General features: G+C 39.1%; 1 protein-coding gene across 4 annotated transcripts in view; it reads left to right on the top strand.

The window, feature by feature from the left end:
- LOC116719194 (transcription initiation factor TFIID subunit 4) overlaps positions 1 to 23,161 on the top strand; it is a 100,675-nt gene that overhangs the window by 53,294 nt on the left and 24,220 nt on the right. For 3 of the 4 annotated variants that reach the window (XM_032561635.1, XM_032561636.1, XM_032561638.1), the window contains one exon: positions 15,948 to 16,070. In XM_032561635.1, the coding sequence (XP_032417526.1) occupies positions 15,948 to 16,070 (123 nt within the window). Of the gene's footprint in view, positions 1 to 15,947; positions 16,071 to 20,128; positions 20,611 to 23,161 lie in introns of those variants that run through there. The other variant, XM_032561637.1, reaches the window with a different exon arrangement.

Genomic DNA, 23,161 nt, shown 5'->3' on the forward strand with positions numbered 1-23,161 from the left:
AAAACATAACTTGACGACGCTTCGAGGCAGATAAATTTTCCTCGAGGAATTTTAATAATCGAGGTACTCGAATCACTCGAGGAATCGTTTCAGACCTAATTAACACATTGTCATGCACAACTCCCAAGAAAGAGGAGATTCAGAGCTGGAATTCATGTGATTATATTGCTTACAGCAAAATTTACATATGACCAATCCAAAAGTGAAGTAAAACTTAAATTAATTAGAAATAAGTTACAGTTGCTAAAATTCAACTGAAAACCAATCAACAAGATAAGTTTTAAGTTTTGCTGCCACTTTTCAGCTTATATTCAGTATGTTTCATGTAGTGTTTTTTTCAGCACAATCTCTTGATATTTCTCCTAATTTCTACTCCACAAATACTCCTGCTTCAGGTCAGTTCTTTTGGCAGATCTGCTTACCCAACCACGCAGCATTCGCACAGCATTTACTAAATGCTAAATTGCTTGCAAACAGGTAGACAGTTCTGTAAAACATGCTTGAATGAGGGTAACTAAAATATGCTTCGTATTAACTTTTTGCTGTAGAAAATAGTACAAAACTTCCCTCTATTCCCAGTGGGCCCAGGTATGACACCCACACTGGTGTTGTAAATTAACAACTCTTTCAGACTTCCTTTTTTGATAGGATAGTGATGTATCTTCTTTGTTTCAACTACAGGTTTTGAATTGAATGGATTCCCAGTGGAGCTCCAGAAAGTAGACTACACATCTTTTAGCGAATGGTTAATGTTGTTTACGCAAACAAGACGGCTCTTTCACACCACAAGTTTGCTTTCTTGTTTTCCTGGTGTGTTTACACCAGAATATCTTCACTTGGTGTTGTCAGTGCTCGCTAACAAGGATCAAGAGCACTCTGTGGAGCCTCTGTAGAGAAATTTGAGTAGGCAGAAGGATGAAACAAGCGAAACTCACCTGTTGTTGTTGATGTAGAAGTTAGGAAGCCAGCATGGTTTCTCCTAAGTAGTTTACTCTTAAAAAGAAAATGCTTCATTCATCCAGGGAAAGTATATTGGGAATGTATGCACTTTTCTAGCTGACAAACTACTTTGGGCTAACACATTTCCAGACTTTTTCCACCTGACAGCCTCCCATTTAGTGTTGGCGTCTCCAACTCTATTTTGCTGCTTTTCTAATGTCCCTTACTGATCGGTTATTGAACTTGTGACCTTTGAATGACAAGTTGGCTTCTCTAACTGCACCTCCAGCACTCTTGTCTTTTTTCTTCATCTGTCCCAAACATTTCTTTCTAGCAATACTGAGCTCTGCTGCAGTTTTGAACATTCGCACTAGATCTCAGGCTACCCATAAGCCCAACATATGCAAATGAAGTAGTGTAATAGGCATCATGATAGTTGCCCCCAGGGGGGCCCATGTGATCAAAGTGGATCTCCTCCCTGTTAAGTGGCAGTCCGCTCGTCATCTGGATACGGCCAGATTAGAGCGTCGTGAAGAGACGCCGTCTTCGTGTGGCACATTTTCATTTTCGTCAGGAATTTTAAGAAGGTTCATTGGAAATGGTTACTTTATGTAACTACCCACCCACCCATTTTACTGACTCACACAAACACCCCCCACTCCTCCCTCTTCCAGCATCCTTCACCTCTTTCTGTTTTGCTTAATGGCCGTCGTTTCTCAGCCACCGCGCCTCTCCGGTTTTCATCACCTGACTGGCTCAAGGGGACAGAGCTGGCTGTTTGTGTCACTGCAGAGTCTGTCGGCAGCTCACACATCTGCGCAAATTTCATCAGGATAATGAGCCCGAGCTGCTCTTCCAGGCGACAGCCAGAGGAGCCAGCCTCTCTGTAAGCCCCTCTGCTCAAAGCAACCACTGCCTCCACCAAACTACCATCAAATCGTACAGACAGAATCACACTGTTATGTTCTTCAACCAAATGTTTGCTTCAGGTATGGGCCAACTTAATATAATATTCAACATTCAAAAATAAATTGTCGGCAGATTGCATAGAACTTGAAACATCATTATTTAAAAATATTACTGAAAATATGGTTAAACTATAGATGGACACACAGTACTCAACCAATCCTTTCTGAAAGACATATTCACTGCATCATTCTATATTGAATATTGAAATTACAACTCATATTTTCTTAAGAGAGCACCCATCCTCCTAGAGTCCCCCACTCAGCTCCTTCAGACTAGCAGCAGCAATTAGTAAACATGTGGGCCTGCACATTTTTACAATTCAAGGTAACATGGTTACTTGGATTGTGCTATAAAATGGCTATGCGTCCTTGTGAAATACATAGTTTTGCCCCTTTAACTCTTTTTTTTCTTTTCCTTTCTCAGTATCCCCACTACTGTTTCTGAGCACTGCCATCTTCACCACTAAAGATATACATCCAGAGAGGGCATCAAGGGCAGTTTAGTCTATTCAATTGGCCAATATTGTTACTGGCATGCTGAATTTTCATTCATGCCAAGTGAAATAGAATATCTTAGTAAATATTGTGTACAAGCATTCCTCTGCAATAGCAATATTGCACCCATTAATATATATCAAGAAGCTGTAGTATATTCCCAAGTAAAATGACAATGTACAAAATAGACCAATTACCAAAAGTTTAGACCTCCATTTTGTTGTATTAAGATTTTTTTACATACAGTGCTGTGAAGGGGTGAACCATGCCTCTCACAGTGTCGACTTCTTTATTATAACTACCTAAATACTTCCTCCTTTCCAAAGAGATGCCGCTACTCCTAAAACAGCACCACTGACAGAGCCACACGCAAAATTGTTCGCTGTTGCAACTACAGCAACACTCTTAAGGTAATCACTTTGCTGCGGATCTTTAGTAAACTGAGAGCACCAATACACAGCCAGCATCCCTATGTCTCAAAACCGACAGCTAACGACACAGTTACACCCACCTAGACCACCCAGAGTTGCTTTTATTTGAACAAATCTCATGCAAACACACTGATCAGTTATCACTGCATAGCAGACCAAGGGAAAAGTCAGAAATTTGTAATATAAAGAACAAACTGAAGATGAGTCTTTAACAATAATGCAAAAACAACTAAAAGTGAAGGAGAACAACATGGAACAACCCAGTTTAATGAGACAATCTCTGCAGCAAAAATTTAACATAGATGCACATTTAAAACTGCATTGATAAATCTGTTAGTAAGTTCCAAAAATGTTAATGTGATTGTTGTCTTAAGATAACCTCCAGTGTTTTGCTGTTTCTTGCAGTTTACTTTAGCAGTAAGATTCTCTAAGCTTTTCTTCTCCCACGGGTTGGAGTCTGCGAAGACATTTGTTCAAGTACCAGAACCTCCTGAACCAAACTTTGCCTCAGCCAGTGCTAACTGAAAAACAGCTATCAGCGACCTTCATATATTACAGAAAGCTTTTTTACAATGTATATCTTTTTATCTTTTTAGCAATCCATTACCATTTTAAACCCCCCTATGGCAATTTTTGTGTCTCTAAATATGTTTCCAGTGCCAGTTTTGTTGTTTAGAAAATTGTCACCTTAAAAGTCCAGATGCCTAATTGCTGCAGTTTTTCTACACAAATCAGTATTTTATCTTATATTTCTGCAAACACCTAATTTAAATGCACAACAGTTTTTAGACTTATAAAATACTGAACATATTTGCGGCGAAAATATTCGTGATACCTAGGATGGATTAACAAAGTGTAGGATGAAAGCTTAGCGTAACCAAGTGACATCCTAATATCTGAAGTCTTGTTTGCTCAACTGTGAGTGATTAAAAGGAGGTTCTGTCTGATCCAGAGTCAGACTTAATTTATTGCAGAGAATTTAACAATGAAAAAATTTCACAAAATGCAGACTTCATATGTTGAAAGGTTGTGTGATCTTATGAAATTCAAGTGAATCCCTGTTCAAATAGGGAAAGATCAGAGGATCTGGCTGGCCATGGGGCATTTGCTTAATATGGCCATCCGCTTCATGCAAATCCACAATGTGCTCCCTATCAAACTTTAGCAAGAACCAGTAAAGCTGTGCAATCCAATGAAGAGACGCCTCCAATCACCGTTTTGACTGACACTTTGCAACGCCACACGACTGTCTTTGTGAATCTTGTACTTCAGACCAAACCCCCAGACTTAAGTAAACTTCAAAAATGGTAAAGCTATAGCTGCAAAGATTTATTTAGGTTTTTTTTTTTTCAGGAGTTTAAAGATTATTTTAGGCCTTAGGTTTGTGCTGGAACATTTTTTATGTATTTAAGTAGCCATGCCTTGACTTTGGTTTGCGGATTTTCACCACTGAGTGAAAACAAAATTTTGTAACCATCAGTCCTGTCACATAGCTGCTGCAGAGGTGTAGCGTGAGAGATAGTTTGTTTCCTCCATTCACTACCATTTGGCCAAAAGGTCAGATGGGCTATTTCAGAAAAGCCCCTAGTGAAAATCAATGGGCAAATCGTGGAGTTCAGTTCCTGTTTGTTGTTGTCGTGGGTCTCTGTGTTCTCACTCTCCCAGTGCTAAGGCAGAAGTAAGGGGGGGGAATCAGTACTCGAGCATTGAGACCAAGAGAAAAAGAGAGGGATGGACACAGAGAGACAAAGACAAAGAGATGGAAAGCAAACGGAGGCTGTGGGGTTCGGGGACCAGTTAAAAGATAGAGAGGGAGTTATGGCCAGTAGAGATACATCACAATGTCAGACACACAGACACACTGCAGCCATAAATTTATCATTGCAGCCACGTCTGCAGGCACAACTGGACACCAGGAAAGAGTGAGGTAAAGAGGAAGAGTGGAGAGAGGGCAGGAGAAGAGCGACGACGGAAAAGGGAGAAGACAAATAGGCTAGCACAACTGACCAAAAACTGTCCGAAAGCTCCTGCTGGAGTCCACCGAAAACAAACTGTTTTCTAACATTGATATTTCTGCAGGATGTTCACATGAGTTGTTTAGCAGAGGGTTGCCCAAGCTGGGCGTTCCAGAGAAGTCACAGAGAATACAGTCAACTCACTTTGGGATGCAAATGATTCCTTTGTCCTAAAAATGATTTCAAATAGAACATAGCTTCTGACCATTTTCACAACTTTTCATTAGTGGAAGTTTTTGTATATGTCGTCACAATTGCTCAAAAAGTTTCTGTCATTTTCTAATTACTGATGGTCATAAACAATCTCATCAGTTTGGTAGTTATGATTTCTACTTAGTTGGTTGTTGAACACCTTGGGAAACATCATTTTGGATCTAGTGCTTCTTCATGTAGTTGATACTAGTAGACAGGTAAAAAGTACAAAAATATGTTCAACAACTGCCCTTCTCTGGACAGGATCCAAGGAAGTCTATATAAGTCTTGGTTACAGCCTTTATGAATTATCCTGTTTATCTGAAACAGTGTTACTCTTCACGCTTATGCTTGCATCAGGTCTCCAGACAGAGCACATTATTTAGCAACAAATTACTAAAGATGAACCACCTTTTACCAGGGTGCTTGCCACACATTTAAGTTTCTTATTTAGAAAAACAAAACCGTTTTGCCCCGTGTCACAACTAATGTTTTATTTGTGTTTCTTGTTGTAGTGTGTCAAAATGTGAAAGAGTGTAATGGTTTAAGTAGCTTTGCAAGACTTTGCAAGCTGCAGTGGATATGAAAATGGTTGACTCAGGTTCTTTCACTGACTGTCCAGTCATGTGTAAAGATCTTAAAAGAAGACGTGGTGAGGGCTAAGCCTGTCACAATAAGCAATAAATCAATTAATCGCATGAAAAATTTAAATTACCTCAATAATTTCCATTTGCGTGATTGTATTTCTTGTGTCGCTCTTTCTAGCAAAGACTGGATGATGTAAGTCTTCAGTCTGGCATTGGCCTCAACTAACCCTGTCTTGAAGGACAATTTTCTTTACACAGACTTCAGTATCTATTTTATTTATTGTTTTAATTTTGCTCACTTATTTTGGATATTAAAATGCATTCCAGTTCCAAAGTTAAATGTTTGTTAGAAACTAACGTTTACTAGTCTTTGAGAGAGCTCTCTTGTATTATTTTTGCCTTCGTCATTAAATAACTTGAAAATGATCTCAAAGCAACAATATTATCATTTATCGCAATAAGTTCTGCGACAATTTATCGTCCAGCAAAATTTCTTATTGTGACAGGCTTGGTGAGTGCTTCCCTGCTCTTTGTAGCACTTTTGTTTAGAATAAATGTTCTGTGTTGTAACATATGATGTAAACTCTTAAAGTCTGGTATTGTTTTATGGCCAGTTTAATACTAAAGTGTTGCTCAAATCTTGCCTGAACTCAACTATAAACCTTCCACGGTCCTACGCATATGTGACTTCTCATACTTCATAAACATAATATGTTAGATTATATGACTTTCTGTACACCATTCCTATCACTTAAATCTTTACCATTTGATCGAGAAGCATCCACCAGGCTTTAACACCAACATATGCGTCTTGATTAGCTTGGCCTCCTTCACAAGTGATCGGGTCATGGAGATCCTGGAATCCACCCACACTGTAATCCCTATCAGCTACAGCCTTATACATTTTCTCTCCGCAAAAGAGAGATTCTTGTGTGTCAGAGGACAATGTAGCTACTTCGTAGTTTTCATTAGACCGGTTATATCTGGGAGTTCATAGGCTCTCATCCTCTGGCCCTCCACAAACTGCTCTGCTCAAAGAGGCGCTCTCGCCCATCAGGTAGGCCTGAGGGCGAAAGCCTGCTGCCCTCCTCCACATTCTCTCTCTTTCTGTGCCGACTTTCAAACAGAATTCCTGCTGTTCTGTGTGTCCCGACTCATAGTTATGTTCTTGTCTTCTGGCCTTAAAGACACAGTGCAATAATTTCACCGGACTTGCAGCAACTCGCACAATAGACACTCACAGATGCTCTGCTGAAGGGAAGCAAGCTTTTATCCCCCTTTATGTGTGCAATAATGATTGATTAGTTTAGTGTCTTTTGAGTTCGTATGATTTCTTTTATTTTTCTATTATTTTAATTGTGTACAAAACAATGACAACGACAGATTAATTACCATATAAGAATGGCTTGTTTAGTCTTCCAGATATGCAGGCTACTACATAACACACTGTTACCCTATTTTTATTTGTTGCTTTGTTGTCTGAAGTCTCAACTTCAGTTTTTTTCTTAACCTCAAGACATATTACAAGGAAAAAAAACCAGAAGTAGGCTTTAAAAGTACCTTTGGTGTTCCTGTGTGTTTTCGAATATTACAAAGTGCTGTAATGAGAAGGAAAACAACAAAAAAAGGGAGATTTTGCCTCACAGGGAGATAGCGACTCGTCTACTTGCTGCACAAGCCTGTAGGTTCACTTTTCTCTTTGTGCGCTGGAGCACTCCTTGGGACTCCAGCGACAGGGGAATTGGGCGGGCTGAGCTACGCTGGTGGCGAGGAGTCAGCCTCCTGTGCCGGGTATACGAGTAGGAGGGAGGCAGGACATGTTTCAATTAGGCAACAACCACCACGTGCATGTGGATAGAAAAGGAGGGAAGATTAGCTTACCTGTGCCTGCGAACTTTTCCCTGCTGACCTTTTCATAAAATACACCTTCTTGTTCCATTGTGCCCTACTTTGTTCTCCCGTGCATTTGAATGTTAAGGTGTTGCTTTTGTCAAATTCTTACGGGGAGGACAGTAGCCGGGGTCTTCGTGAGGTGATGCTAAGTGTGCCAGCCTGGCCTGCATGTTTCCATTAGATTGTCATGTTGGCTAATTAGAGAGCGGCAGCATGATTCACCTTGTTAATTAGGAGGACTTGCACACCATGTGCCTGCAGGCAGTGTGGGGAAGAAGAGCCCAGCCCCAGAGCCTGTTAGTCGCCTGCTGCCTGTGAAGATTCCCCTTCTCATCTACCTTCACTCCTTTTTTTTTTTTGATTTGGAAATGAATAAATCATTGAGATCGTCCTCTCTCGAAGTGTGAATATCTGAGTTCTCATCTTTTCCTGGATGCAAATTAGTCGTGATCAATAGGAGGTGACGAGCGGAGAATCTTAAAAAAAGAAAGTGTGAGACAGGCAGAGAAGACTTCCAGATGAAGCATAGAATGAGACAAAGCGAGAACATTTAAAGCAGGAAATTTTCCCTTGGATAAGCAGTATTTTTAATGATCGCCACGCTCCCGCTGCCGATTCAGTACAACGCCATTAGAATTTGCTTAACAACGTTTTTTGACTTCTTTGTTAAACTCTTTTTTTTTTTTTTTTTGGCAAAATGTGAATTACAAATGTTATTAATAGGAATAAAACTTACTTCAAAGTCAGAATTCAGTGTAATCCAATGTTTCACTCAAAATGCCTTTATGTCGTTCGGTTCCTATAAAGTAAGTTGCAGATGAAGAAAAACTGCCGGGTCATGATAGTGACACTCACATAATGACCTTCGCTTCGGGGACGACTGAGGGCTCTAAATAATTGGTCCTGGTCCCTGGAAGATCTTGGAGCTTCAGAAGAAAAGGAACAGATTATGCCATGGCTGTTAGTTCATGCATGTATTTTGAATTCATCTCCATAAGTAAAATATTATAATTCCAGACAGGATAAGCAGAACCATTCACACAATACAAGGGTGGAGAGGGAGGGTTCAATGTTCTGGACAGCAAGGCATGTAAACAAAATGGTGCATCTCAGTCAATTAGAATATTGATGAAAAGTTAGTTTCTTCCAGTAATTCTGTTGAAATGTGAAACTCACATTGTATAGATTTCCTTTTTTATGTAGATTGGTATATTTTAACTGCTGATTTTGATGACGTAGACTTACAGCTAATGAAAATGTGAATATTACAAAAGATTAGTAGAAAACTTGTTTTTAATGCAGAAATACAAAATCAGACTGCTGACTTGACAGCTGTCTGACGGATAGTCTCAGGCAGCTTCATCAAGGAGATTAGTCCACTCAAGGTCATTGCTAAACAAACTGACTCCTCAGAGTTCTATATAAAACAATATTAAGGTGTAGTTGAGTGGAAGAAAGAAGTTTGGGGGAGATGCACAAAGCGTGGACTGTGGCTGGAGTCAGTGGCATCACACACAAACACATCAAGGACATGTTTCACAACATGAATCAGACACATTTCGAGAAGTGTCTTATCCGAACGAGGGAGAAAATTGACTAATATTGCTCAGTGGTTTTGTTTTTCAGCAGGACTTACTCACAAAAAAAGTACACTTCAATCAGAAAGCCACCTGCACTACCTTAACTCCTTAGCAGCTTGTCATCTACATGAAGACTACATTAATGTAGCAATTCATGCAAAAGGAGTCACAACTCTGAACCGAACGCATGTACTGTACAATACTTGAACATAGTTTTCAGCAGGCTTACAAATCCTTTTCTGAGAAATATTAATTTTTCCCTTGCTGTAAGCAAAAAATAACAGAAATTGCGTCAGACATATAAATTTGTGCAGTGAAGCTATATAATGAGTTTTGAATTGAATAACTGAATTAAATTTGTTTTTTCACAATGTTTTAATTTGTTGAAATGTCTATAAAATAAATTTTGAGGAACTCTTCTTTATATAATTATTGAGTAGATGTGATGAATTCATGCATGTTTCCATCTAGAACACATTTCTGGCCCTTTTGAGAGTAAGAGTGCAGATGGGAAAGGAAAACCTTATTGGGTGCTTCAAATGGCCTCTCTTCCCTGCAGCAAATTAACTGCCAGGCACTTTGCATGAAGAAACGCCTGAAGACGTAGCTCACAGATGTTCACGTAATGCTGCCCATGTGGGTGTCAGGTGAATGAGATGCATGTATTACCGACGCACATTAAACACATACATAAAGCGTCAACACACACTTGATAAGAGGTAGGAGGCTGGCACAAAGGAACGTGTGCAAGAATTTAATGTTGGCGTTGTTGAAATTAAAACAGCTTTACTAAAACACTATCTACTGAACACAGTACATGCTCTATTGATCTGACAAAGATGATCTAATTGTTATGGTCCTTGATGGGCAGAACAATGAAGGTTTAACCGTGTACATATTCAGCATTTATATGCAACATTATTCAAATTGCTTAAGAGGAAAAAGGAAGTACAATAAAAAAATTGGTTATAAAGTGGCTTAAGGACAACAAAGTCAATGTTTTGGCATGGCCATCCAAAGCCACGATCTCAATCATATGGAGAAGTTGGGGGCAGATAATTTTAGTAAATCTCACTGACCTGAAATAAAAGAAATTTGGTCAGATTTAAATTCAGACACTGAGCGAAAAAAGGTTTTTGTGTCTTTTTATGCCGTGTGTGTGTACTTCCAGTTTCAACTGTATTTTGTGAAACTTTGTCCTGAATGCAGTTTAAAAATGTTACAGAAGGTGAAGCTGTCGTAAGGTCATAAGTTGTTTAAAAATAGCAGACATACGTGATGGAGAGACTACTCAATAACTGGGGTCTGTGTTGGCAGTAAGCACAATATTTCTTATTGTGGCATTATCGCTTTGTTGTGTCATTTAGTTTAGTTTAGCGCTGAAATTATATAAATAATAAAAACTTATTTCTATTTCCTGAGAACTGACACTCTCAGATAGTCTTTATACAATCTCCTGCAACTATGCCTGAAGGCTACTGTGTTGTATATTGTAAAAGTTAAGAACTTGCTTCCCCACCTAACCTTGGTTAAACTACTCGCTTTCTACCAATGGCCTTTATTAATAAACGCGTTCAACAAATGTAGCATATGTCAAGTCTGCATAATCATAAGGATCCTGCTGGTTGCTGTTCAACCACAGCTTTTCATGGGGGAGGGTTTGAAATATATCAATTTAAACCCTATGGTCTGCCTTACATACTGTGGTCTTTGCAAGGCAGACAGCCATTTAGCTTCCTTCACAGCCCCACAGCCGCTTGTGACGTCAAGCTGAGCATGTTCTGCTCTACCAAGGACATCTGTCTGTAAGCGTCTGGAGGGCCGTAAGCAGCCCCCCAGGCCAGACAGAGGGGTGGGGAGGAAAGCCTTTGTTAGAAACAGCAGAAAAGGCGAACGGCAGGTTGGCCATAACTGCTCCTACAGCTCATCTCCCTCCCTGTGCCAGCCATATCAGAGAGGTTCTTGCTGTACTTTGGACATGTTTGCATCATAAGGGAACATAATGCTCTGCTTTCTGTGAAGAAAGAAAAATCTTTTATTTCTTGTTTTTGTCTGGAAATACTTTTTTTCTGAACCACTAAATGTACAAGTGCAGAGTAAGAATGAGTTTTAAATACACCAAGATGCATTAAACAATTGCTATATACATTTTATTTGCTATTTACTCTTTCCACTGTATATAAAAGAAAGAATTAAGAAATGAATTAAGAAATGATATTTAATATGTAAAAGATGTAGTTCCAAAATTTATTCATGAAGGGACTTAGTGGAAACCTTCATTCTAAATAATTAATTTCAAATAATATTATTATGAAACTGAGTGAACATGTCTTTCATTTCCAATGTTATGTATTAAACTTAGTAATGGAAATGTTTTTGCATATGCTAAAACTTTAATTTTTATTTCAACTCACATATTAGTTTGTTTTTCACCAGCTCTTCTGATTTGACTGGCGCTGAATTTTCTGCAATTTACCAACACCTACAGCTCTTTGCAAATATTATCATACCTCTTGAAGCTTTTCACATTTTGTCATAACAACTGCAAACTATTTTTCACAAATCAAAACTGAAAAGAGCGCCTTACTTCTGAATGCAGCTGCCTTTACTCCTCTACCCTTTATTAAAATTCAGCAAAAGAAATTGTATTTATAGAAGAACAACAAAAAGAAAGGAATTGTTGAAAGAAATCTTATTTGCGGTTTGCTCCAACCCATATAAGGGGACATGACAAAACATGTAAGAAGGTGTTCTGATCAGGTCAGAAAAAAATTTAACGTTTTGACCTGAAAGTTGTTGGTGGAAACTTGTACACATATATTATACATCAAACGTTGTGATTGTAATGCAAGAAAATTTTAATTTGTTTGAAGGGTATAAATTATTTTAGGGGCTATTATATGCTGCTGCTAAATTTTAATTTAATCTGTAAATATTAACTCCTGATGTCAATTTTAATAGGCACAGAAAGCACTAGAAAGACTTTTAGTGTCCTAATGTGTTAGTTGCTAATTAATGCTAATTGATACACACAACACATTATTTAAAATTATTTAGAAAATTGCATATTTTTACATAAGTACATTTTATTATGTGACCAAAATGTTGTCACATAACAGTGTGCTTTAGGTACAGAAAAATCCTGTTTCTGACAAAACCACAGATCAATTTTTCTGCATTTTTTGACCTTTGTTAATATAACTTTACAAGTCCTAGTTCCTTGCCTGCAAAGGGCACAGAGGCAGACTGGAACCATTGGTATTTAAGTGACTTCAGATCAGCAGGTGGTTATCTGGCATCATTAATAGGAGCTGGCAAATGTATGCATCCTGCCACATGATTATTCTTCCCGTCTGGTACTGCTCTTAGTAATGACCTTTTATTTAGTTACTGGCAGTGGTTGTACTTGTTGTTAAACATCGGTGACATGGTACTCCAAGAGAGCACAGAGAGAATATAAAACGGATTTCTCATTTATCACCACAAAATCCCAAAATATCTAAAAGCTGCTGTTGTTGGAATTTACAAAAAACTTAAAACTAATTTACATGGTAAATAAAAGCTCCTTGTGTTACATCGCAGCATGAAAGGCAACATATTTCATGTTGGTTGTTAACCAAATGGTGGGTTCTGCTTCATGGCACCAGATTGAAATCAGAAATCAGTCTCCCAGTGTCATGGCGTCCTCTTCACTGACGGGAAATGCAGACTCGCAGATGGTGAAATGAAGTCTTCATTTATCATGCAGTCATAAATCCGAAATTGCAGGCAGTTGCTTTGGGCGCTGGGAGCCCATGCCTGGTGCCAACTGCCAGCCAGAGATGCCGGCATCCTGGTGCCGTTAGGGAGATAGCGAACCTCTCCTGCTGCGTGCGTTGCAGTAGGATTCTTTAAGGTCAGGCCCGAAAATATTTATCTGGTTCTTATGGCAAAGCTTGATAAAATCTGCACCAATAACATTAGGGACAAAGATTGATTGTCCAGCCACAACATCCGCATTGTAACTCATGTACTTCAATATGTAGTTATTAAAATTCACATCAGAAAGTTATCCATATTATTACTATTAGTTCATGAATATTCTCATGTATTCCCGATTTTTTGTAGGCGTCTATTGTAAAACGAATAAGTAAACAAGGCTTATTTATTCAGCTGCTATTAATTCCCCTTCTTTGTCAGCGTGTTTGAATCTTTCAGCAGTTCCGCTGTGCTAAATGTGAAGTGGCAACACCCTAAAGGGCATGCCTTGCCAGCAGGGTTTTAGGAAAAAATCAGAGGCAAGTGCATGCACATTTTAGATCAGATGGTGTACACCAAAGCAACCTTTTACAAAACGCCATCTGAAAGCAACATGAATTTTTTCCCCTCTGATCAGACAATATACATGCCTCGCACAAACACCAGTGCCCAGCGAACACATGCTGAGAGATAACATAAAAGAACATGAAAGACATCAAGGCGCACAATTGATTGTCCCTGTTCGCTCCAACCCAGGCCTCTCTCCCCCAGCAGGCAGGCACACAGGCAAGCTGGTGGGTAGGCATTCCCTGTGCTGCTGTGGCCAGGATTGATAGGCACGTGTATGTGTGTGCGTGTGTGTGCTCTGGCACCCTCCGTGCCTTTGCCTCAGGCCATCACACCTCCACCCAATGGAAAGGGCAGCTCCTAGCGACGCTGGGTCCGCCCACAGCCCTGCAGCTAAACATGACATTACCTTGGGCACTGCCCCTCCCAACCACCCACTTAAACATCACAAACTGCAAAAATCAAAAAAGAGCAGGGCTATGTGACTGCACACACACAATCTCTGTGTTCCGTTAATGGCTGACGACGGTCTTCCATTTTGTTCTGATCAGGCAAGCATTCTGCTCTCACGATACAAGAGAATAAGCAGAAACATTAGTCGCACGCCTTTGTTTCTATTTATTATTTGATTCTTGATCCACTTTAATATTCTTCCTCTCACTAGTTGTGTTTACAAAACTTAGTTGCCTTTATTGGTCAGGAAGTTCAAAAATGTTATTAAAATAATTCAACATTTGTAATTCTTGTGTTAAATGTTTTTGTGAAAATACTAAAACATACTTTAGCCGCTTTTCCATGGTCGTGGCTTTAAACAGTTCTTTCACAGTCAGCCGTGGCCAGATCTGTCTCTATTTGCATATCATGTGCAGCTCCTCCCTGTTTTTCGTAACCACTTGAGGGGTGGTATAAGCTGGGAAAAACCATGCATTGCTCGGAAGCGATTTAATTGACAGCAGACTGCATTCGTTGACTGGGTTAGACTTTAATCTTAATTACTTGGTACTTTTGGCTGTTTGTCTTCAAGGGTGTTTTCACACCTGATAGTCCAGTAGACTTGGTTCAACTAGGGAGCAAAATTGCAACATTTGCTAAATTTTCAGCTGCTGTGGTTCACTTTTACACTGCTTTGCGTTAAACAAACCAAACCCTTTGAAAAATCATGTTCCCTCCCTCAACTGTAGTGGCTCTGCACCAAGAACCACCAAAGGAAACAGCATGAAACTTTCAAAAGAAGACAGGAGCTAAATTTATTTGTTACAAAATGTAAACAAAAATGCATTAGCATCAGATTTCAGCAGTTGTTGGATTTCTCTTTTGACTTTGCTAAAAGACCACAAGCCATTTCTCCCGCTAGCATTAATTAGATTCTCATATTTGTTCAGGTTGTACTTACCCAGAATGCCCTGCGCTATAGTTCGCTTTCTGCTTTTGGAGCGTTCTCCGGTCTGCTTGCATCCACATATGCATTTGAACCGCCTCAAAGTTCACTTCTACCAAACCGAGATGGGTTTTAGGGAGACTAGATTTTGCTTTCTTGGTCCACATCAGAGTTCAGTTATGGGCTCTTATGGACACCTCCTGAATGAACCAGACTTTCTAGGGAAACTAGTCATATGCCAATTTTATTAGCTGTGCAGTATTTTTTTCTTATGTTCTTGTCTTTTGTTATTATGTTTTTACCGTTATGTGATTCTGTATGGTTCCATTTACCTTTAACTTGCTCTAAACTTTGTGCCACAGTTGTCCCACAAAATATGTTAATGCAATATTTGACAGACTTGTGTAAAAAGCTAAAAAGTATCTCTTATGATACCAAACTTTGTACTTAGAGGTGTATTAGGAATGCACTTCTTCTTTAGACACTTTTACCAGTTGTTGAGGACAGGTGAAAATGACCTGTAATTCCATCTACTGCTTAAATAGGAACTGCAGCACCTTAACTGTGCCTTTAGTCAAATGTATTAAAGCTAAATGGTTGCAGCGCTGTTGCACAACAGCGTACAACCATGGCTTTGAAAGGCCTATCACTTTAGGTGAATGGTAAAGTTTTGCAAATTGGCAGTTTTGGTTAACCATTTTCATATTATGGATTGAACTTTGCTTTAGGATATTCTTTTAAAACCTAACCCTGCTGTCAACTTCTCCACAGCCTTCACAGAGGGGTTGGGTTTATGACTCTATTTACTGATTAGGTCACTTTTGAAGGTAATTGCAGCTGCACCAGATTATATACAGTATATATATATATATAAAATGGTAGTCTGTCATTTGCACTTAAGACATTTCTAATTTTTATTTGTAAATGTTTTTCAAAACCAGGTAATTCTTTTTCTTCCAATTCACAATCATGTTTCACTGTGTTGTAAAAATTTCAACTAAATGCATACAACTTTGTTGTAAAATACTAAAACATGAAAAAATTCAAGTAGTGTGACTACTCCTGGGATGCGGGCGGGGTCTGCATTTATAAATACATAGAAAATCTTGTGAGAAATGCAGGGCAAAACATGACTTTATAAAATGTGTGTTCTGCTTTCACTAGATGCAGCAACAAGAGCTGGCCCAGATGAGACAACGAGATGCAAATCTGACAGCACTAGCTGCTATTGGACCTAGAAAAAAACGCAAACTGGACTCACCAGGGGCAACACCATCAGGGACTGAGGTAAGAACTGGAACGAATTAAGGGTTTTATGGTCTCTCTAGATGCTGCTACTAAATGGTTTCACAAGGTCCTTTGCCACAAGTGTTTCAATCTAAAGCAGCTGACTTTTTTCCTTTAATTTATAGTGTTGTCCTGCAGATAAAACTTTGAATGCACAAAATTGGTAAAGCTGGTAAAAGTGTTATTTTATGTTGTCATATTGTTCTGTAGACAATGAATCAATAATGAAGTAATATGGTATGGTGTTGTTACTGATTAGACAATTTTTGGCAGCCAGCAGTTGCGACTGCTTACTGCATAAAACACCTTTTTTTCTGCTGTTTACTGATAATAATAATAATGTTTCAGTTTGCCTGCTACTATTTTCTGTTTCATTACATGATCAAAAGCAAATTATGTTTTCTGATGCAGTATGGTATTGTTCAACAGCACATCTTGTCCCACCGACAACATTTAAAGCTGACTTTTGTCAATTTATGATTTAACTGCGTAATCACCTTTAATGTTGCTGGTAAAATCTCAGACCAAAGTCAGTAAAGTTTTTAGATTTCAGTTTATAGCATGTTGAATATTAATGGACTCAGACCTGAGGAATTTTATCAGTATTTACTGCATGTTGCACTTCTGATGCATTCCTTGACCTTTTAGCCATTTCACCTTCTCTGACTCCTGAAAATGATAAAAAAAAAAAAGTTGCACATATTGTTTTAGGTTCAAACAGGAATCACTGCTTATCATTATGGTGTGGCTGGTATTGGTTTCACCTTGTAAGTCTTGTTTGTGTGTGTGTTACCATGGTAAAATGTGGTCTCGGCCACTCGACGCCAGCCATTACAAGAACCACATCAAAAGAGAAGGTATGAGTGTCATTAAAGAGAACAGGGCACCAAAACACCTTTGACTTTGATAAATTATCCATTCCAATAAAATAAAGGTTAAACTATTTAGCCACAGTTTTCAAAATTATGAGTTTAAGTAACCAAGGAGTCAGACAACATAATGAGTGCATCATTTTGTAAGTGTGTTTTCCGGAAAAAGAACCAAGAGACAAGTTTGGATAAGCAAAAAATGGGTGCACAAAATGTCAAACAATCAAACTTTTGCATGGTGCAGAGTCTCAAGCTTTAGCAGATATTTACTTTTCAACACAACAAAGACCTGAATCATAACCCCCTTTCAAAAAACACTTCCAGATGGGATTACGGCTCCTTTTTGCTATCAGAGTATGTTTTGTAAAAGAACTGATGTAGTGAAGAGGGTAGAAATAAGCTGATTACACTCTATTCCACAGCCCCTCATCAGCTACCTTGTACAGAGTCAAGGTGGCTTCACATTTTGAGGTAGTGATGCAGTGACAATGTATGGTTTGTGCAACCAACCGGCCGCCAGATCTAAAATCTTAAACAAAAGATTTTAGAGTGTTACTCCAGCTTGTAGAAGGAGTAATACTGATGTTGATGATGCAGTGTTTTTAAAATCTCAAGTCCGTTTATAATATCGCCAGTCTCTGCTTGTAAAGAATAAATGGTAAAAGGGAGCTGAGGGGTAAGTTGTGTTTGTTGCAGGTTTATGATAGAAATATTGTGTAATAGAGTGATTCCACTTCCTACTCAACATTTAGCCCCACTTATGAATGACAGGCATTTAGAGATTAAATTATGTGTTTGTTTGCTGTATCAGCAAATGCATAGCTGAAATATTATTAACTAGCATCTGTACTGAGAAGCAACCTTTTAATCAAGCTCTTAGTTCTTTTTTCCATTATGTAAAAAAAAAAAACTTATTTGGCTGTTTCTTCTACACTTTCAAAAGTTACTTTTCCAGTTGAACCAGCCACTCAAAATGAGTTAACCTTCAGCCACATTCACCTAATCACACTAACAAACATGTACACATTCATACATTGATATTCCCAAAGGTTTGACTGCACCACAAACTTCATAATTTAGTTGAACAAACGTGGACGTGACGACCGAATAACACACTTTGGGTATATTCACAATTCTTGAATGGCTTACACATCAAACCAAGCAAGAAGTTTCCTTGGAAAATTGACTGCAGGCGTAAAAGGAAATGTGAAAGATTTGTGAGATCATTTTTACAAAGACTAAATTATTTTATTGCTGCATAAGGTGCCGAAATGATTGAATCTTTATTTATCTATCATTAACTGGGAAGAGGAGGGGAAGGTGCCAAAGCACCAAAAGGTATAATAATTTTATGGTTAATTATCTGTTTTAACCTCAAAATATCTGTTCAAAGTGTTAGCACAATAACGTATTGTGTGTTTAAAGTTTTTATATTTACCATATCGACTTGTAGGTAATACATTTTCAATTTTTTTTTTTTTAGAAAATCTGACTTTCTAATAATAAAAAGATTCTAATCTTCTCACAATTTACTATATAGTGAATTACTTACAGTAAGTTGGTCAATGTTAAGTAAAACCTCAAACACTCCAACAGTAACAATTAGGTATTTACTAATCATTTTCAGTCTGTAAATGCATCAGTAACCATTGTACTCCTTTATGCTCTTTATTTTAGATTTAGTTAAAAAAATATTAGGTTTGAGTGCATTATAAGATTTTTACATATTCAAACACATTTTAACGAAGCCATGGTAATCCTGATAACTAAATTGAATTTGCTCAAAGTAATTTTTTTCCCCAAATCGTTACATCTAGTTTTGAGCTGTTTATCATCAGACACTTAAGACCTGCATTTAAATGCAAACAATACAAATTCCTAGTAACAATAAAGTGAAATGACTAACAGGAAGTACTTTTTTAGAAGCAACACATTGACATACTTTAGTGTGACGTGTCAAGTCTGTTTGTAATTAAGCTGTTGTTTAAAAAAAAAGTCTTCTGTTTGAAGCACCATAAGCAGTGACTGAAGTATCCCATTTCTCTAACACATGAGTTTACGTGAAGTTATGCACGGTTGCTGCAGCGAGTCACATTTACCTTTAGGCACCAGGAGAAACATTTAAATTCCACATATTTCGTCGTAAATATGATGAATGTAAAATAAGGCTGAATATTGAATGTCAATTGGTCATTTTAATAACCTGCTTATCGAGTTGCATCTTCGCATCCTTCGCTTAACAGCAGCATGCTGCAGAGGAGCATAGTAATGCACCCGGTAAAAAAGCATAAATAACAAAATAAAAACATTACTTCTGGTCCTTGAGTGCAGTGCCAACCTCTTTCAGAATGTTTTACCCTGATGGGTATTAGCCGGCGACCTTCTGCTGCATTTAAAGAAAGGAGGGAAAAAAAAGCTTTCTCAAACCTCTCGCCTAAACGCAGTTACAGAACATAAGCATTAATATACATTAAGGAGTTGTTTATTTATTTCTCTTTTTAATGTCCCGTGCACGTTTAATTAGAAGGCATAATGAAGTGAAATCAGAGTGCCCCTCCTCTGGAGTTATTGCAGTGGGGGCGGAGGAGGAATCTTAACTTATTTTCACTTCGTTTTCACCTCCTCACATTTCTTCATTTCACATGGGCTGGAAGCCCCCGCGGCGTTCTCTTTCCCTTCTCCAGAGCAAAGTGAATGTGACTTTTCTAAGGGGGTCACAGGATGCCTGGAGGCCTGTGGGTGTTACTGGACTGTTGCCTGCTCTCAGCTTCACTGAGGGGCTTGTCATAGATTTCATCTCCACAGAAATGAGCCGGGGGCCCTGGCCAGGAGCACAAGCAGCCAACGTTATGAAGGGCCCACGCTGATTATTTCCCTCTGACATCGCATCCTGAGCTTTCCGCATTAATCCCAGACAAAGGCAGCCCTTCAGTGCTGTGCCAGAGCTCAAATTAGGAATCAGATAATGGTCTTGTTGAGATCCTGTTCTGTTCACCAAGAGGCAGAGCTCCTGTTGAAATCCTCCTTTTCACTATTCCTACCATTTGTTCATTATATTCACACCACTTCTTTGCGGTTTTTTTATGACTTCGAGGAAATTCAGGTGACAACATTTTACTCCATATGTTTTTCCCAACCACTCTACCCCCACTCTTTCCCCCTATGTTTAATTTGAGGGTGGTTCTGCAGGACTCGGGCCTGCGCCTGGATGTGGATGGCCATGGGCTGTGAAACTGATAGCCTGTCAAGACTGCAAAGTCCGTCTCCAGCCTGATCCAGTCTGCAGGAGGTAACAAAGGGGGTCTTACAGGACTCCGCAGGGCAGATTAGTTTCAAAGAGCCAATGGCCGAGGCTGCTGGAGGACCTGCTGTGGTCCCAGTGGTGGGTCACTGCACAGGTAGGGGGTCACATAGAGGTACGTGGTGAAACTCAGCTTAATCCCATTTACTTACATATTACCAGTTCACAACAAGTGACATTTTAGGGCAAATAGGAACCATTTTTCAAATAAAGAATATCTAATCAAATCAAGTAAATGCAACCCATAGATTCAAATTCATTTCCATAAAACCCACTTCCATCCCGATTGTAACATAATATGGTAAAATTGGTAGTTGACTTTGCTACACTTGTTCTAATCCTTCATGTCTCACCCACCCAATTCTTACCTTTAGTAAATAAACATATTCTAATTATACTTCTACATTTTTTGGGGGGGAATTCTCTGTTAAAAGTTTCATTTATATTCACTCTATTTTATATATTTTCTCAAGCATTACTCCGTCATTAAAGCAAGCATGGCATATTAAGAGTTTTTTAAAAACCTCTTTCTTAATTGCCAGCTTTCTAATGATTCACCAGCGTCTGGAACCCTACCATAACCCTCCATCCACAGTGCCTGTGAGCACAACCTCTTGTTGTTGGTGTTCTGAAAACCACTTTATTAGGTAAACCCGTTCAACTGCTTGTTCACACAGTAGTGTTAGTTTGGGCATCTACATGTGGTGAAGACGTGAAGTTGAACTGAGCATCAGAATGGAAAGAGAGGTGGACATGTCTCATTTTTCTAAAGAATGGGCCCACAGAAAATGCTGTGATGTCCTTGTTTCTTTTAGTTAAAAATTCAAGGAAGCTGTAGCTCACATAAACACTTATGACAACTGTGGTATCAAGAATACACAACACATTGTACTTTGAGACAGATTGGTTACAGCAGCAAAAAGTGACACTGGGTCACTGGCTGACTCCTGTCAGCTAAGAACAAAAAGCTGTTGATATAATTTGCTCAGACTCACCAAATTTGGTCCATTGAGTTTTATTTCACCTGCAACATTCAGATGATGGGGACAGAATTTGGTGGAAACAGCATGAATTGAATTTGCAACAATTGCTCAGGCTGGTGGTGCCAGTCAAGCAATGCTGAGTTTTGTGTCTGGCCATGTCCATCCCTTTTTGACTGCAGTGTACTCATCTGATGATGGCTACTTCCAGGAGGATATTGAATCATAAAGCTCAAATCACATGGCTGATGATGAGTTCGCTGCACTCCAGTTGCCTTCACAGTCACCAGATGTCAGTTCTGCAGCGCCCTGTTGGCATGTTGGGGGAAAAGGAGATTCACTTTGTGCATAAGCCACTAACAACGTCAATGCAACTGGACAATGCTATCATGCTAAGAACCAGAAACTCTGAAGAAAGTTTTAGAAACCATATTGCATCTGAAGGCAAAAGGGGCTCAAACCTGATATGTGTAGCCAGTCATAATAATAAAATGGGTTTTGAGTGAATGCTGTAAAACTACCTTTACATTTTCATATTTTGATCAAAAGAAAAGATTTACAGTTGAACTGATATTAAAAATAATGTCTTATATATGATTATCACCACCAAGTGTTATGTTGTTCTCTGGAGCCCAGCTGTAAGTATCTGCTTATGGGATATCTGCTTTCTTACTATACCATGTGTTTGGCAAACCATAAAAACATTCTGTGGTGTGTTTGCCATATATCGTCAAATATTTTCCGGATGTGAGAAAGCTTGCCAAATACATCTGTACCCATAATGATTACTGTATCACACTCGCTAAATTCTGTCCTTTAACACATTTAACATGACTGGAACGCTGTACTGTTTCATTTCCCCCGTATCGATTTTCAGATCTTGTGATCTCCTCCTCTCCCATGTGGTGAATCTTATCTGAATTGTGTGGCTTGTATTTTGAGTGCTTGTAAGACAGATGGAAACTCCTCTCCGCATCTTAGGCAGCATTAAAGGTTCTGAGATGTAAAAATTACCCTGATGCACAATGTCCTGCAGTGTTTAACATGCCTAGTGCTTTGAAATATCCTTGACACATTTATGAGCTTTGAGTTATCATCCAGGCACTTAGGCCATTTATCACATCAAAGGAAGAGCTTTGTTTGTTGACGTAAAAGCAACAATACCAGCTAAATTGCCCCAGTTTGTACAGCCACGTAAGCTTCCTCCTATCTGTCTCGACCAGGCGCAATGCTAGGGACAAAGGTAGGCGAGGGATTTAATAGTGAGCACAGTCTATTTTTCCATTTGAATTCATTTCACCTTCTTTCTTTGAGGCTGTAGATCAGAAAGAAGGAGTGAGGCAATAGAGTGAGAGGCATTGGGAGAACGGGGGGGAAAAGCACAAGGAAAACTGATGCCCTTTCCTCCAGCTAAATTAACAGGAATCACGTGGAAAACAATCTGAGTCTCCAATGAAGGAGGAAGGAGAAGGAGGGGAGGGGGGGCACCATTAAAATTAGCCCCAAGCTATGGACTGCACCCAATATCACTAAAGCTCCACTCACTACAGATGTGGAGGCTGGCTTACAGGCAAACTATGCTCTGTTCTATAGCTACAATTAAAATCAACCTCGCTGCCAAAAAAATAGGAGGGGGAAAGAGGGGGTAGAAAGGCAGACATGGAACATCAAAGACAGATTGAAATGTGTAGTCAGTAATAAGAGTGGTCTCCAAGCCCCGAGGTTCTCCACGGTCCCCTTGTTAATGAGAAATTTTGACCTCTGGTTTGTAAGTTAAACTTGTAATCTTGGTTAATGAAGTAAATCAATCCCAACTCGGGAGTGTTCAGTGTCTCTCCCTTTGCCTTCTCCCCGCCAACCTCCCCTCTGTCCTTCTGTCTTGTGCTTCTCTCCTTCGCCTGCCCCTCCTCCTTTGTCCCTCGCAATGTGCCGCTTGGGAGC

This window comes from Xiphophorus hellerii, chromosome 4 (assembly GCF_003331165.1).
Source record: "Xiphophorus hellerii strain 12219 chromosome 4, Xiphophorus_hellerii-4.1, whole genome shotgun sequence".
NCBI classification, from domain to species: domain Eukaryota; kingdom Metazoa; phylum Chordata; class Actinopteri; order Cyprinodontiformes; family Poeciliidae; genus Xiphophorus; species Xiphophorus hellerii.